At 36.3% G+C, this 16,537-nt stretch overlaps 1 protein-coding gene across 1 annotated transcript; it reads right to left on the reverse strand.

Moving 5' to 3' along the window:
- Positions 1 to 8,186: 8,186 nt before the first annotated feature.
- LOC133861090 (uncharacterized) lies at positions 8,187 to 9,266 on the reverse strand. Its single transcript, XM_062296795.1, has one exon. The coding sequence runs from the start codon at positions 9,175 to 9,177 to the stop codon at positions 8,554 to 8,556; it is 624 nt and encodes a 207-aa protein (XP_062152779.1). The 5' UTR covers positions 9,178 to 9,266; the 3' UTR covers positions 8,187 to 8,553.
- Positions 9,267 to 16,537: the final 7,271 nt, after the last annotated feature.

Consider the following 16,537-nt stretch of genomic DNA (forward strand, 5'->3'; position numbering starts at 1 on the left):
AATCCACTCTAACTAACGCAATAACCCACTAACTGTTATTTAAAACACATTTTGCTAAACACAACACAATACAAATGAAACGCATATCTTCTAGACTTTTCTAATGTCATCTTGCTATTTTTATCCATTTTTCGTTATTTTTGCCACACATCCTTAGGAAATCGAGTTTTGTTAGGCGTGTGACTCCTCAAATCCACATCTGTCTTCTTCCAATGCACTGCTTTACTAAACCCTTTTAATTTATTTTGAACAAAGCCTTTACAATTTTGTAAAGCTTATTCTATCGTTACCTTCTCAGACATGTCTGTTGCTACCGTGAAATATTAAAAGAAAAAGTTTTGATAATAAAGCTATCGTTCTAAATGAGATGAAATCAGTTGAAAAGATAATAAAAGGAAAGGGCCAAAGGGCAAAAAAATTTCTTGTTAGGGGTCAATAGGCAAAAAAAACTTTAATTATTTTTTTTTTACCTTAATTATTTTTTTTTTCATGAGAGTTGAGGGGGGGCCATGGCCCCCACTGGCCCCCCCCTCTCTCCGTCATTGGCTGCAACACAACCCTAGCCCTAACCGGCCGGCTTAAGAGCTTCGAGTCCAGCATGGGACTGAGCTTCGAGTCCAGGTTTACACTGCCATCTTTCATGATTTTCGATCGACAAGTTTCAAGGAACCAACTCAACGATGCTTATTATCCATTTACGTATGGGTTTGTTACCAAAGGATGTAGTGCTCTCAACTCTGTTTTATTACTATCATGCTCTGTTTTATGTTATCAACTAAAGAACTACTCTTCCTATATAATGATATAAGCTGGAATCTTAAGCAATGATTTGGCTCTATCGTGCTCTGTTTTTTGAACATGAAAAAAAGGATGTGGAGAATTTTTTTTATGTCAATGATGGCAAGTCGAAATTCTCCAAAAATGGAAAGCCTATTTACAACTTTATTGGCACCTCCACATTTAGTGAATATACTGTTGTCCATGCAAGCTACCTCACTAAGATCAACCCTGCAGCCCCATTATAGATTGTTTGTGTTCTTAGTTGCGAAATATCTACAAGTTCGGTGGAGTTCTTTGCATTTGAAGAATAGTGTGATTAATTCTCACTAATTTTTAGTTTCCATTGATCTATTTGGTTTTATGTTTAATTGAAAAGTCTGGGTGCCACTTTGAATGTTGCAAAACCCAAAACTCAAAAAGGGTCAATCTGTAGCCGTCTTTGGATTGGGTGTTGTTGGCCTTGTTGTGAGTTTTTCTTCTTGATGAAGGTGAGTTTGCTTCTTTGTCAGGGTTGAGGTGTTGCAGTACTTGTTGGACTCCTACAGTAGCAGATTGCTACACGTGCAATCATAGAATCAAAGATCCTGGTGTTATGCTACGTGGGCATAAAAACATGTGCCACGTGGGCACATGAAAACCATGCAAACAAAACCATGGGTTGCATGGCTGGGTTATTTTCGAACTAATCTTAGGAGACTGAACAGAAGAGACCCTTCTGTTTTCCACCGAATCGATCACATTCACTGTCCTCTACGTTTCAATGCTCAGTGGTCTTCTTCTACTCGGGCTTTTCGCGCCGCGCCCGTTTCTCTCTCTTGTTTGGTACCATCCGTTCTGATCAATCTATGTCCTTTCACATCTCAGGCTCACGGCCGACAACGTCGTTCACATGCCGCCGAACTCTGGCTCTTGATCTAAAGCTTGAAGGCGGAGAGTCGTTCCCCGTCCGACCCGTCCAGTTCACTGGTGACCTCATGGCCGGTTTCATGACAACGATCAGAGACTCGAGGCTCCGATGATCGTAAACAAAATTCCTGTTGTTCATTTGGTTTGAAGGTTTCTTCGAATCCGTGGCTTTCTCGGACGAGGAAGCAAAGCAACTGGGTCAAAAATCTTCACCCGAAGCATTGACAAAGTGAGGAAACCATTGATGGAGCTTTATCCAAAGCATTTATGTGAAAGTGCCATGCAAGTGTGGTCTTTGCTGGACATTGTTGTAAAATCAAAAAACACCATTTCATTTAATAGCTTATGGGGACTGGGGTATTTTGGGAAGGAAAAATCACTTAAACCACGTGACCGACTTTCTGTCCAAACAGACGGGCGAGTAGACGGAAGGTAAATTTTGCCACACGTTGACAAGTTCGGGAGGGTCATCTAACAATTTTGGTACATTAGGGGATAAACTGTCACCCTGTGGATAAAACAGGAGGGTAAACTGTAATTATTCCCAAAAATTAAGTTGTGCATGACTTTTTTATTATTATTATTATTATTATTATTATTATGGGGTGGAGGAAAGGGAAAACAAGGATTATAAAGAAGGAGAATCTTTACCACTTTTGATCCTTAAAGCTAAAAGGAAATGAGAGTTTTCAAGAATGCTTCCAAGTTCCAAACACCAAATGATAAGCGGCCCATTTAGCAATCGAGTGTGCACGAGCATTGGCACATCTAGAGACCAAAAACCTAGTCCAATTGGATCATTAGGGCAAAGACCGAGGAAAGAAACTGTGAGAAGTGGTTTTGTCTTCATCTGGGAGTAGAAGGTAAACCTTCCATAAACATAAGAGAAAGGGATTATTTTGACCCCAACCAAGTCATGGTCGGAAGAAGACATGGCGTGGGAAGGAGGGAGAGAAACCTAACCCTAAAAAATTGCCTCTACTTACAACAAGGGGATGGGGAATAAGGAAGGCTAACCTAGTTTTTGTGAAGTCTAGCGAGGGTGGTGTTTGGCGGTTGATGTATAAAGGATAACGCTTCTCAAGGCCTCTACGAGCCAAAAAGGAAGCACCTGTTGCAATGAGGTAAAACAGAAAGAGATGACGTGGAGGAATATAGAAGAAGCCCGGTGATCTGTCATCTATGGTGGCGGTGCGTGTGACACACGTTGAAAACGATGCATGGAGCAGATAAAAAGTTGGCGGAGACTGAGATGGGGTGTGTGGGCTATGGAGGATGGCGCAAAGCAGTAGGTCTAGGCTTCCAAAATCAGCATGGAGCATATGTGCTTTGCTGGCAATGCATGCACTCCACGCGTGTCGAGTCATTGGTGCAGGAGGTGGAGAGATGACCGATAAGGGCCATGGTGGGGGTGTGTGTGTGGAGGTGGAAGATGAAGGCAGGGGCGGAGGAAAGGGAGCCGAGAGGGGGCAAACAATCCTCTGATATGTTTAGAAATTTATTAAACTAGTGAAATTGTTTTGTTTGTTCTGCTTGCCCACCCTTTAAAAAGAAAAAAGTCTTCACACCCCTATAAATCCCACGTGAACTTGTAAAAAAAATCTTAACATTTAAACTCAAAAGGCACATGTCAAGGCAATTACAACTATGCCCCTGCATCTTTCTTTCTTTTTTAAGCGTGCCCCCTACATCTCTTTTAAGTATTTAAAAATAAGCCCCTAGAATGCATAGGTCTCTTCAAAGCAATTAGGGGTAATTACTTTTTCCCCCCATGAACTACCGGCCTGTGTCATTTTGTCCCCACGAACTACCGCTTCGACCAAAAGAGAGCATCAAACTACCATTTTTACACACTTTGCCCCCTTCTGTTAGTCTAATTCATGCAAAGACTTAAATGCCCTAACTCAATTTCAAAAATGACTTAAATACCCTCATCTTAAAAAATAAAAAATAATAATAATAAAAAAAAAAAACAAAAACCTGAAGGAAAAGGGGTGGCTGCCACCACCCCTGAGGTGGCCTGCAAGCCACCCCCAGAGGTGGCGCGCGGCCACCCCAGAGGCCGTGGGTGGCCCGCGAGCCACCCCTAAAGGTGGCTCCGGCCACCCCTTAGGCCGGGCTGGGCTGCGAGCCACCCTAGAGGTGGCCGGAGCCACCTCTGGGGGTGGCTTGCAGGCCACCCGGCCACCTCAGGGGTGGCGGCAGCCACCCCTTTTCCTTCAGGTTTTTGTTTTTTATTTTTTTTTAATATATTAATTTTAATATTTTTTATTAATTACTGTAGAGAGTATTTTGGTCTTTAAATCAAAATTAACGGTAAAAAATTGCATATTCCATCCAAGTTAATGGAATTCCTGACGGAAGGGGCCAAAGTGTGTAAAAATGGTAGTTTGATGCTCTCTTTTGGTCGAAGTAGTAGTTCGTAGAGGCAAAATGACATAGGCTGGTAGTTCATGGGGGGAAAAGGTAATTACCCCAAGCAATTAATACCATAAAAAAAAAAAAAAAAAAAAAAAAAAAAAAAAGTAGTAAAAATAGCTCTTAGCTCTGATCATAGTTTGCAAAACATTGTGCTAGGTGGTTTGAGAAACTAATTCTATCAATTGATGTTGTAGATAATAATTTGGGTATCTTTTTCAATATTTGCTTATCACCTTTATTTTTTTTTATAGATGAGATAGTCAACCAAACAAACAACAAAACAAAGTACACAGCTTATAAAAAAGGCCACAAAAAGAAACTATCATGGGGGATCTTTACCACTGTCAAGGGGAAGATCTAATAAGGTATACAAATTTGTAGTAAAGCTGCCAGTTAAACTGGTGGTAGTGGCCCGATGAGCTATATTGTGAGCATGAAGGTTGGCGCTTCTATCAATCTTGGTGCAATCTAGTTGTTGAAGGAGTTAAGTGTTAGAGAATATATTCTTCATATATTAAGGGATGTTAGAGAATATATTTCCAAAATATTAGAGAATATATTTCCTATATTGAAAGGAAATATATTATATTGATATTGTACGTTACTTTCGTTTTATAAGGTTGATTGTAACTAGGTTTGATGGTAATCGAATCAATCAAATTTGATTACTATTCTTACCTATCTCAATTCTCTTATAAATAAGAGTATTCTGTATTGTAAAATAATCAAGCAACAAGAGCAATAATGTAGCCCTTTGGGCTTTACCTTGTGGACATAGGTCGTAGACCAAACCACGTAAAATTTTCTTGTCTCCATTTATTATTTCCGCTTTTGTCTTTATTTTTCTATTCAATTATGTTTTCTTTCATGGTATCAAAGTTATAGGCTAATGCCAGTGTTCGATCCAATGGTCCTGTGAATTTTTGGTTTTTTTTTTTTTTTTTGAGTGAGTTTTTCGTTTTCTTTTATCTCTATGTTTTCGATCCAAAATTGTCTTGTGTAATTTTCCTTTTTATTTTTGTTCTATTATTTTCCTTGTATTTTCATGCTTCTGTCATATCTATCCTAGCTCTCATGTTAGCCCAATTTTTGGCCTATTGTTGTTAAAGGCCCTTCTTCGGTCATCGTCACCCCTATCAACTCTAGTCACTGCCATCAACTCCAGCAAGTTTTCGGCCTTCATCGCCGCCTGCCATCTTTGGGAAAGAGGAAAAAATAAAAAATAAAAAAATAAATAAAAATAAAAAGGGGGGGAAAAGGAGTAGAAAAAAAATATATATATTATTTTCAAACTCAAGCTTCCATTATATTCCACATTGTATATTTGATTACTCTATGTTTAGGGCTTTGATGAAGATTTTATTATATTACATTACCTTAAATAAAGAGATTGATTAGACTACACTACCCTAAATAAAGAGATTTGATTAGATTTGAACAAATTTAGATCACCTCACCTGTAAGCAGGGACGGAGGGAGGGGGGGGCTGGCAGGGGCCATGGCCCCCCCCCAAATTTCCTAAAAAAAAAAATTTAAGGTGAGAAAAAAAAAATAATCTAAAAAATTAAAAAATTTAAGGTAAAAAAAAAAATTTAGCTTACTTGGCCCCTACCCAAAAAAAATTTTCGGCCATTGGCCCCTGCCCATAAGAACTTCTGGCTCCGTCCCTGCCTGTAAGTATATAAATAAAAGTATTGTGTACACAATCATATCATCAAGTGAATAAGAACAAAATGTAGCTTTTAGGGTTTTAATCTCTAGTTGTAGATCATGACCAAACCGCGTAAATTCTTGTGTTTCCCTCTCTTTATTCCCTTTTAATTTCATTTACTTTATGTTTCTCTTCATTCCATGATCAAATAATAACTTGATTATACGTACACAACAATGATGTGATCAAATAAATTGCCAACACAGATTTGCCCAATTTATACTAAAGAATTTTGAGAACTTTCTTGTTTATATATTTTTAACTTAATTATAAAGGATGGAGACATAGAGAGTGTGAAGCAAAAACCCTAAAAACTAAAATTCCAACTCTGCCACTAAAGAAAAAGAAAAGAAAAAAAGGAAAGAAAAAGAATAGGGTAAGTAGATATGGGGTTCCAAACCATAGAAAAGAAAGGAACAAAGTAGGGAAGGGGTAAATTCATCTTCCGCTGATTTACTTGAATGAAAGCAATCATTATCTCATTGTTTTTTCTTCTTTACCTTTGAAACACGACATTTTGGACTGGAGACTGGAGTGCCACCATTGACTACTGTTCATGAATGGAATAGACGACAAGGACCACCTAGCTGTTACATTAATCCACAGAATTTTGCAACCTTCCGGCAGAGACAGATCTTCTCTTCCTGATCTTGTAGGGCACTGGTTGATTATACTTCTGAATTATCTACCTGTATAGCTTGTTAACTACAGTGGAGCTAGTAAATCTTATTGTGGGGTCATTTGATGGGGGCATTTCAAATACGTTTAAGCTCCTGTCTCCCACGCTGCCTTGTTGCTGATTTGATATATTTGGGATGTTTGTCACCAAGGAAACCTAGGCAGATGCCAAGTCTATATCAGTGTTACCATGTTTCCAAATGTTAAAGCTTTTGTGTGCGTGTTCTTGTTTCAACTTTATTTTAGTTTCTATGATCAAGTGCGCACAAGGTAGATTTTGAGACAACATTCGGTCCATAACCGGAACATGCTTGAAGACCATAGAATCCTAATTAAGTGCGGGTGGTAATTGGTATTCACGTGTTAGATTCCGGTCATGTCAAAGCTATGAGTATATATATAAGATTATATATGGGTCAAATTCGTCAATTTTAACATGTTAATTAATTTCATGTTGAGTTCATGTCAGGTTTGCGAATCGTATTAAAAATTCCCGGTGATAATCCCAGATAGAAAGCCTATCATGCGGGGAAGAATTGCAGGCACTGGTGAGTAAGAACCGAGGGAAGCCTGTGTGTTTGATGGTGGGGTCTGTGTTTCACTTCTGCCCCAATAACTCCGAGAAGGATTGTTGTGCAGCTCATTATGCACCCAAACATGCTCTTTAAGATATGAGGATCTCAAAGTTTGGTTGGAGGTTGATTTGACCCTTTGTGCACGCTAGAATAACACACACACACACAAAAAAAAAAAAAAAATTGCAAATTAAAAAGAGATACCCTTTTCAAGGTTGGAACGGAACAAGATTGGGCAGCTCATCATGCGTTTAAACATGCTTGAAGATCATAGGATCTCAAAGTTTAGTTGGTAGTTGTCCCTATGTGTCTTGAAAAGTGCCTCAAAAAAGTGATTGCACCCATTATGTTTTGAGTATGTTCACATTGCATGTGACTTGGCAGTGCCCTTAATTAACCACCTAAGAACTTGGTGTACGTCTTCGTCAGTAGGGTTATTTGCGGATTGGGATTCCCTTAAATTTTCTTGTTGGAATTTCTTAAGAGAGAAAACTCTGGGCCTGAGGTGTCAGGGCAGGTGGGCCACACACCCCGAGCTATCCAGAACGATATCTAGAATTGTATACGCGTTAAAATGAGACAAATTCGATCTTCCTCTCTCGGAGGAATTTGGGTAATTTTTTTCAGAAAATCCCTTTCTGTTCTAGTAATATCTCATAAGGATTGTATATGCATTAAAATGAGACAAACTCTCTCTCTCTCTCTCTCGCGGGTGAAGGATTGACTTGTTTGCAATTGTCCTCTTCCGAAAGACCCGAGCTGAAGTCAAGTGGGTAATTGCTTGGTAGCTTCTTTGCAAGGAAATAGAAAGATCATACGTTCACATGCATAAATAAAGCAAGATAAAGGGTATGAGAAGTTTGACAACTTTACAAGGACATATAATATAGAGATAAACTGAAATCAGAGTACATAAATCAATCCTAATTAAGAATAAATGACTGGCAGGTTGCTTTGAAAGAATTCTGCCCCTTCAAGCCCCATTCATGGTCCTTTGTTTTTGTGGTTGAAACCTAAAGACCGTCATGGGCAGAAAAACCTCGTAGTTGCACCGATTTGAAATAAGTTTCATAGGGTTTAAAAAGTGAGTTAAAACTTTATTTGGTAAGCATTAATAACAAATAATTCCCCACCCCAAACTTCCATTTAAAATTTTAACCCAAAACTGTCAAAATATGCCACATTACCACAAATATTGATTTTGTATTTTTCCCATAAATTTAATGGGATGATAACTTCAAAACAACTCATGCTCTGCTTCTAAAGAACTAGTACAAATGATGTAGGCCCCAAAACTTCTCACCCGAACACATTTGAGCTAACTTAGAATTAGAATCAGCAGAACTATAGAGGGCTGGGGGAGTAAAATCCTACACATAATCTAATTAAAGACATGTAAAGAAGATAATACAATTCTGATTCCTTCCGAACAACTGATCAGTTATTCCGATCGACATCCTTTTTTTTTTAACATGGTCAAGTTCAAATAACGATCAGTTGTTTGGCTTCAAATTGGATTCCTTCTTTAACCCTTCTTATAAAATCATCACATCTTTTGTTTAACTCTTCTGTACTCATCAGCCCAGATTCTTCTCCCTCTTCATCTTCTTCTTTTTCAATGATAATGAAACCATTACCATCTTCTTCACCTTCATCGTGTATAGTCAAAAGCCCATCTTCTCCTTTTCCTACTGTTACCAAAGACCAATCTGCCATTTCTTTTTCCTCTTCAACTTCCACAAGTACATTTCTATTTCCATCGATGGCCATAGGTACTGATGGCAGACTATCTTCTTTCTTCACGACATGTTCTTCAGTAAGATCATCCCCTAATGGAGATTTCCCAACCAGACCAGAGTTCTTGACAATAAAAACGAGGAGCCCATTGCAGAGTAGGAACATATAGTTCTTGTCAGCAGAGTAGCTAAAGAGTTTCATGGGAAATGTAGAGATGTAGACATGGAAGGAGTGGAGAAGAGAAGGGAGTAATGAAAATATGATAGATAAGACTGAGAAAGAGAGTAAGAATCTGATGGCTTTGTTGGGATTGCAGAAGTGGTTGAACTGACTTGCAATCTGGATGTATGGATGCTTGAAATGGCCCATGATGATGATCTTTTGTGCAAACAAGAGAGGAGCTTTTTTGGGGAGGGAAGGTTTGGAGAAAGAAGTTTAAAGGAGTGATGACAGGTGCTGAAAGATTGGTTGGGTATATATAGAGAGAAATAGAACCACTGTGGTTAACATGGGGTGAGAATTGTTAAAGAAAGACCAAGTCAGTCAACTGCCCTTCTAGTATTTCTCTTGGGTAAATTTCTAGCTGCCCTACCATGAAGTAGACTTGAAAAGTGGCATTTATTGAATTCAATTTGACTCACTTTTTATATAGGAATCTTTTGTGTGGAAAGTAGCTTTAGGTTTAGGCCCATAAAATAGAATAAAGAGTTGTTAGAGTTTCTAGAGGAAATATTGTAGATGTTGTTATACCATAAAGAATATGCTTGAATGGGTTCATTTAATTGAATTTTCAACTTAAATGGCTTGCTTCCCCAAAATATAGATACCCCATGTAGATGAATAGCAATTTCACAGCTTTGTCTCTAGTAGGTGGTAGATTAATTTCAGGGATGGGCAATCTTAAACTTCTGAAGTTTTTGGGTCGATCTTAATTTCTAGCTTGAAATCTAGTAGATGCTGGATTAATATCATGGCTTAATTTGGATCTTAAATTCTGCCATTCTGGCATTTGGGTAGAGGGATGAAATCTAGTTGGCACAGTATTGTGGCCTTCTGCATCTCAAGTTCTACAATTGTAACACAATTTTCAGAGCATTCCCTTTAAAAATAAATAATTGCATATTCAATTTATTGCAATCGAGGCAGGCAAATGAAAGAAACTCTCGATAGAGTTCATGTATTCGAGTAGATCTTAGGTTGTGCTCGAGAATTTCGCTCAATCGAGAGCTTATCACAATTGCAGTTGGGTAGGCTACAATTAGTGCTTACGTCGAGTTCGAATATATAGGTCAATCATAATTTGACTAGTTTAATTAATCCGATTAGATGTCTTAACTCTAATTTATTAATTTTGTACTAAACCCCTATCGAATTTACAAATCGTATAAAATAGTTGAAACCTGCTTGTTTATCTGTAAAAGATACCCCAAATTTTGTATTTATCAATCAGGAAAATTGGGTGGGGTAACACGAAAATAAGCTTTAATAACTTTTGGCTATGGATGACCTGAAGTCAATGCATTTGTAGTGTACCTTGGGTGGTGTGATGACCGTTTGATTTTCAGAAGGTTGGCTCAGTACAAGAGAAGACACAAAATAGTCCGTACACGCGCAAAACTTAAGATGTGATATTTGAATGCTGTTGAGCGTTCACATTTTAGTAGGTAGACTGAATGTGAATGGACTAGATTTAACAGCGGCTGGCTCTTTTTAAGGAGGTCCAAATATTTAATAAGAAAGGAAAAAATATTAAGAAATAATATAAATACATTTTTTATACAAATTCACTAATGAGAGACTCAAATTAAGTCCTACGAATTCAATGGTAAATTTGAATTTAGTTGTCTGGAGATATGTAAAGGATATATATGTATGATTTCTAAAAAATAATAACAAAAAGAGTTCAACTTTTATAAGGAATGGGTGTAAAATCTTTGATTTACCCCTTTTAATTACATGTTAAACACATCATCATTTCATAAAGTAGCAAAATAAATTATAACACACTCGATAATTACCTTAAGACAATTAAAATTTAAAACATACAATTCTATCATTCATCGATCTCCAATATAGGAATGCCTAGTGTGTTTGTTTTGAATATTATTCTGAATAGAATTCTATTTTTAAAAAAAATAAATCATATTTTATTCAATTTTTTCAATTTTATCTCACAAAGTCAAGCTTCGTAATTCGCACATTGAATTCAAATAATATTCGAATTCAACACTCAAACTGAGCATTAAGCCACTCCAAACAAAGGAGGTGGCCGTGCAAGCAAATAGTGGGGAGGCAACGCAAGTCATCTCTCAATTGAAGATAGCTTGTGCACCCTTCGGCTAGGTTTTTCCTGCATAAATGGAGGAGAGATGCTCCAACGCCCCTCCCAATATATATATACTTTGTTGATTTATTATTGGGTGTGTTAGAATTTATTTGTTAATTTTGAAGTTAAACTCTATTACAATATATTTATAACATATTCATAATATAATATTATTGATTTATATTTTCTAGTCTAGGCCGATTTGTATTTCTTTGTATAAGTCTATTTAAGTTTACTTGTATAGGTCAACTTAATCAACTATAAAAATGGACTTATGTATTGTAAATTATCAAGTTATTGAACACAATGTAGCCATTTCGGCTCTATCCTATAAACATAGGTCATAGACCGAACCACGTAAATTTTCTGTCTCTTTTCTCTCTCTTACTTTTGCTATTATTCCGCTTTTATTCTATTTTAAATTGAAAAATGTTAGATTTACAACACCAACACAACAACTGTACAACAACCTCTTACATGAGGATGGACCCTACACACTAGAGACATCCTCATGTGAGGAGTTGTTGTGCACTTGTTGTGATTGTGTAGTGCATAAATCAAATCCTTTTTAAATTTATTCACAAATCTCAACTAACTCAACCAAATAATCAGTTGTAGACTCGACACATCCAAGTGTTACCATCTCATTTAAGGAATTAAGCCAATTTGATAAATTCGAAATTCTCATAAATCAAGTAAACCAATAGGACCAATTTGGTCAATTCGATATGTCATCTTCAATAAAGAGTTGGAGTTGCCAGTTGGAAAAACTAGTAAACCACCATGGCATCAATCTCTTTCTTGTTTTTATCTCCAAAATTTCATCTTAATCTCTTTCATGCGTCTAGACGTCCCACCATTTGTGGAAGCTCATGGATGTGACCACTTTAGAATACATTGAAGTTGAACGTTTATCCGTTTGGGTGTGAAATTTTTTCGAATTCTAAATTTATTTTAATTTATTGTGCGAATTATGAGATTTAACTTTGTAAGATAAAATTTAAAAAAAAAAAAATTAGGGCTTTGATGAAGATTTTATTAGATTATCTTACCTTAAATAAAGAGATTGATTAGACTACACTACCCTAAATGAAAAGATTTAATTAGATTTAAACAAATTTAGATCACCTCGCCCGTAAGTATATAAATAAAAGTATTTTGTACACAACCATATTATCAAGTGAATAAGAGTAAAATATCGCCCTTATGGCTTTAATCTCTAGCTGTAGATCATGACCAAATCGTGTAAATTCTTGTGTTTCCCCCTCTTTATTCCCTTTTAATTTCATTTACTTTATGTTTCTCTTCATTCCATGATCAAATAATAACTTGATTATACGTACGCAACAATGATGTGATCAAATAAATTGCCAACAAAGATATTGCCCAATTTATACTAAAGAATTTTGAGAACTTTCTTGTTTATATATTTTCAACTTATAAAGGAGGGAGACAAAGAAAGTGTGAAGCAAACAAAGAATGCCATATGCAGAGGAGATGTGATGACCGATCCAATAACTTTTCACTGATCTAAAAATATTTTTGTTGGTGTGTGATTTACCGCAAAAACTCTAAGATCTAAAATCCCGACTCCGCCACTAAAAAAAAAAGAAAAAAAAAAAGAATAGGGTAAGAAGATATGGGGTTCCAAACCATAGAAAAGGAAAGAACAAAGTAGGGAAGGGGTAAATTCATCTTCCGCTGATTTACTTGAATGAAAGCAATCCTTATCTCATTGGGTGTGTTAGAATTTATTTGTTAATTTTGAAGTTAAACTCTGGTAGAATATATTTATAATATATTCATAATATGTTCTGAATATAATATTATTGATTTATATTTTTTAGTCTAGGTTGATTTGTATTTATTTGGGGTAATTACCTTTTTCCCCCCATGAACTACCGGCCTATGTCATTTTGCCCCCACGAACTACCACTTCGATCAAAAGAGAGCATCAAACTACTATTTTTACACACTTTACACCTTTCCGTCAGTCTAATTCATGCAAAGACTTAAATGCCCTAACTCAATTTCTAAAATGACCAAAATACCCTCGTCTTAATAAAAAAAATAAAAAAAAATAAAAAACCTGAAGGAAAAAGGATGGCGGCAGGTGGCCGGGTGGCCGCGCGGCAGGTGGCCGGGTGGCCGCACGGCCACCCTAGGTCTTTTCTAGGGTGGCCGCGCGGCCACCCCAGAGGTCGTGGCTGGCCAGCGAGCCACCCCTAAAGGTGGCTCCGGCCACCTCTGGGGGTGGCTTGCAGGCCACCCGGCCACCTCAGGGGTGGCGGCAGCCACCCCTTTTCCTTCAGGTTTTTTTTTTTAATATATTAATTTTAATATTTTTTTATTAATTACTGTAGAGAGCATTTTTGTCTTTAAATCAAAATTAACGGAAAAATAAAAAATAAAAAAATAAAAAAAAATGTCATATTCCATCCAAGTTAACGAGATTCCTGACGGAAGGGGGTAAAGTGTGTAAAAATGGTAGTTTGATGCTCTCTTTTGATCGAAGTGGTAGTTTGTGGGAGCAAAATAACATAGGCCGGTAGTTCATGGGGGAAAAGGTAATTACCCATATTTCTTTGTATAAGTCTATTTAAGTTTACTTGTATAGGTCAACTTATTCAGCAATAAAAATAGATTTATGTATTGTAAATTATCGAGTTATTGAACACAATGTAGCAATTTCGGCTCTACCCTGTAAACATAGGTCATAGACCGAACCACGTAAATTTTTTGTCTCTTTTCTCTCTCTTGCTTTTGCTATTATTCCACTTTTATACTATTTTAAATTTACAACACAAATCTCAACTAACTAAACCAAATAATTAGTTGTAGACTCATACCCATCCAAGTGTTACCATCTCATTTAAGGAATTAAGCCAATTTGATAAATTCGAAATTTTCATAAATCTAGTAAACCAATAGGACCAATTTGGTCAATTCGATTGAGTTGGAAAAACTAGTAAACTATCATGGCATCAATCTCTTTTTTGTTTTTCTCTCCAAAATTCCATCTTAATTTCTTTCATGTGTCTAGACTTGGTCCAAACCGTGTCACACCATTTGTGGAAGCTCATGGATGTGACCACTTTAGAATAGATTGAAGTTGAACGTTTAAACCATTTAGTAGCATAACCCAATTAAGGTCTATTTTTTTTTGTCAATTTAGTGCTGTTCTGAATTTGACTTTAAGCTTCGAAGTATGCGGAAATGTTTGGTATATGTTTCAGACAAAGTGAAGGACAAGATAAGAGCGATATCATTGTGCTTCCCATGAACATTTTCTTTGATCTTTTATACGTCTTTTCTGTTAATTGGATGATGATGTGCATCATAAGGGCTTGGAAACCAAACATATCTTATTAAATCGACAATTATTCAAAAGCTTAAGTGGATGGAAAGTGTTAAAGCGTATTTTAGGATGGTTGGATTGTGGACGGGTCACCTGTAAAACAAAGAAAAATATCACCGAAAATTGCCGATCCCAAAGGACCGAAGAGCTTTTGATACTTAAATCAGCAAATAGTTCTTTTGAGAGGAAATTGAGTGGAGGAAGCGGGAGAAAAAGAATTGGTGTGTACTTAAAAATATGTCTTTGTTTATGAGAGTCTTTATGATATGGTCCTTTAAATGCTTGCCACTTGACGGGCTCATAACCCTTTGTTTATTTTTATGTAAGGCCAGCTTGAGTGGGGCTAAAGTAATTATTTAATGTATTACCAAAATTTAATAAATTTAATTATTTGATTAATGTTCTAACCATCTATACCATAGCAAAAGGAAGAGCATGTACTATAGGCTATAGCTTCTATGGCCCAAAAGAATCGACTTTAAGTTGGGCCATGCACAATAGAAGTCCAAACATTTAAAGAGAACATTTGTTTCTTGAATGGAGTGCTAAGTATCTTGTCATAGTTAAGGTCCAATCTTCAATATTTCCTTCAATTCTTTTTGCCCTTTCAACTTGGAAGTCATTGTACCATAACATGTTCTTCTTGATATAACCATGGAATAAATCAAGGTATCTAATAGGAGACTTCGACCTTCCTCTTAACTAAAATGGATGCATCACGGATTTACAACTGTCCTCTCGGTTTCTCATTCACACTTAGACTTCGTTTAATTTGTGAAATGAGTATTTTATTAAAAAATATAATAGTGATTGTTGAGAATAAAAGAGAGTGGAATGAAATGGTTATTCCTACTCTTTAGTTTAGTATCAACCAATATACTTTAATTGAAATCCAATCAAAATTACTAAAAAATCCACTTTTAAAAAAAAAAAAAAAAAAAAAAAAAACAACAAGTGGAGTGGTCAGCCACATCCGATGAGAATTGGGGGTGGCATGCTCTGGGGTTGTCGTACCACCATTGGCTCCATATGTGGCTGGCCAATCACCCCGGCCCCTGTAAAGGGTTTTCTTTTTTCTTTGTTTTTTGTTTTTTTTTTAAAAAAAAATTGAAAGAAAATAGAAAATAATTAGCGATTTTTTCTGGAAAATGTCATCTATTCTTTTAGAAATAGATATTCTTCTCAATTTTGCGAGAAATAGATATTTTTTTTGTAAGAGAATAGTTATTCCAAGGGGAATGACTATTCAACTAGGAATAGATCTTTACCAAACAAAATAATGACTATTCTTATCATTTCATTCTAGGGATCTATTCTGCAAACTAAACGAAACCTTAGTTTTAGTCAGCTACATACTTGCCATTTGTGCAAGTTATAATGGGGTAGTCTAAAATGGTGGAGCATCTCAGTGGGTTGAGGCAAGGAGAGGATCTTTTTAAAATGACCCGACATGTTTCAGATACAGGTCTATTTAAAGCACTTGTATCAACTTCTCTAAATCTTATTCACTTTCCTAGTAAAGAATGTAACCATTACCATTTTCGATTTCCCTCTAAAATAATTTTGTTCAAGGACGGAGTTAGGATTTAAGATTTGGGGGGGGGGGCCAAAACTAAAAAAAAAAAAAAAATTAAGGGTAAAATTTATTTATTATTTTTTTGGAGAAACCCTGACCTTGGGGGGCCGGGGTAGCTCCACCCTGATTTTGTTGAGACCCTTTGCCAGTCCAAAAAATATATATATAAAATAAAAAATAAAAAATAAAAAGTCATGGATCGTGACATCAAAATTTATACCGAGAGAGTAAGCCAAAAAAATAATCATCCCTAATCACCACTCTCCATGTTAACTAAAGTGCTACTTATAGTTTAAGAAGTTTGAAGAAAAAAGTAATTAAAAAATAAAAGATTATATTAAAAAATCCTCGACCTCATATGGAAGATTTGCTTAGCATTTGACTGGTAAATGAATGTGATAGTCTCTCTAACTGGCCTTTTACAACAAGTCAGAGGGCAATTATGTATTTATGTATTTGACAATGGATA

Source organism: Alnus glutinosa, chromosome 2, assembly GCF_958979055.1.
Source record: "Alnus glutinosa chromosome 2, dhAlnGlut1.1, whole genome shotgun sequence".
In the NCBI taxonomy this organism is placed as follows: Eukaryota; Viridiplantae; Streptophyta; class Magnoliopsida; order Fagales; family Betulaceae; genus Alnus; species Alnus glutinosa.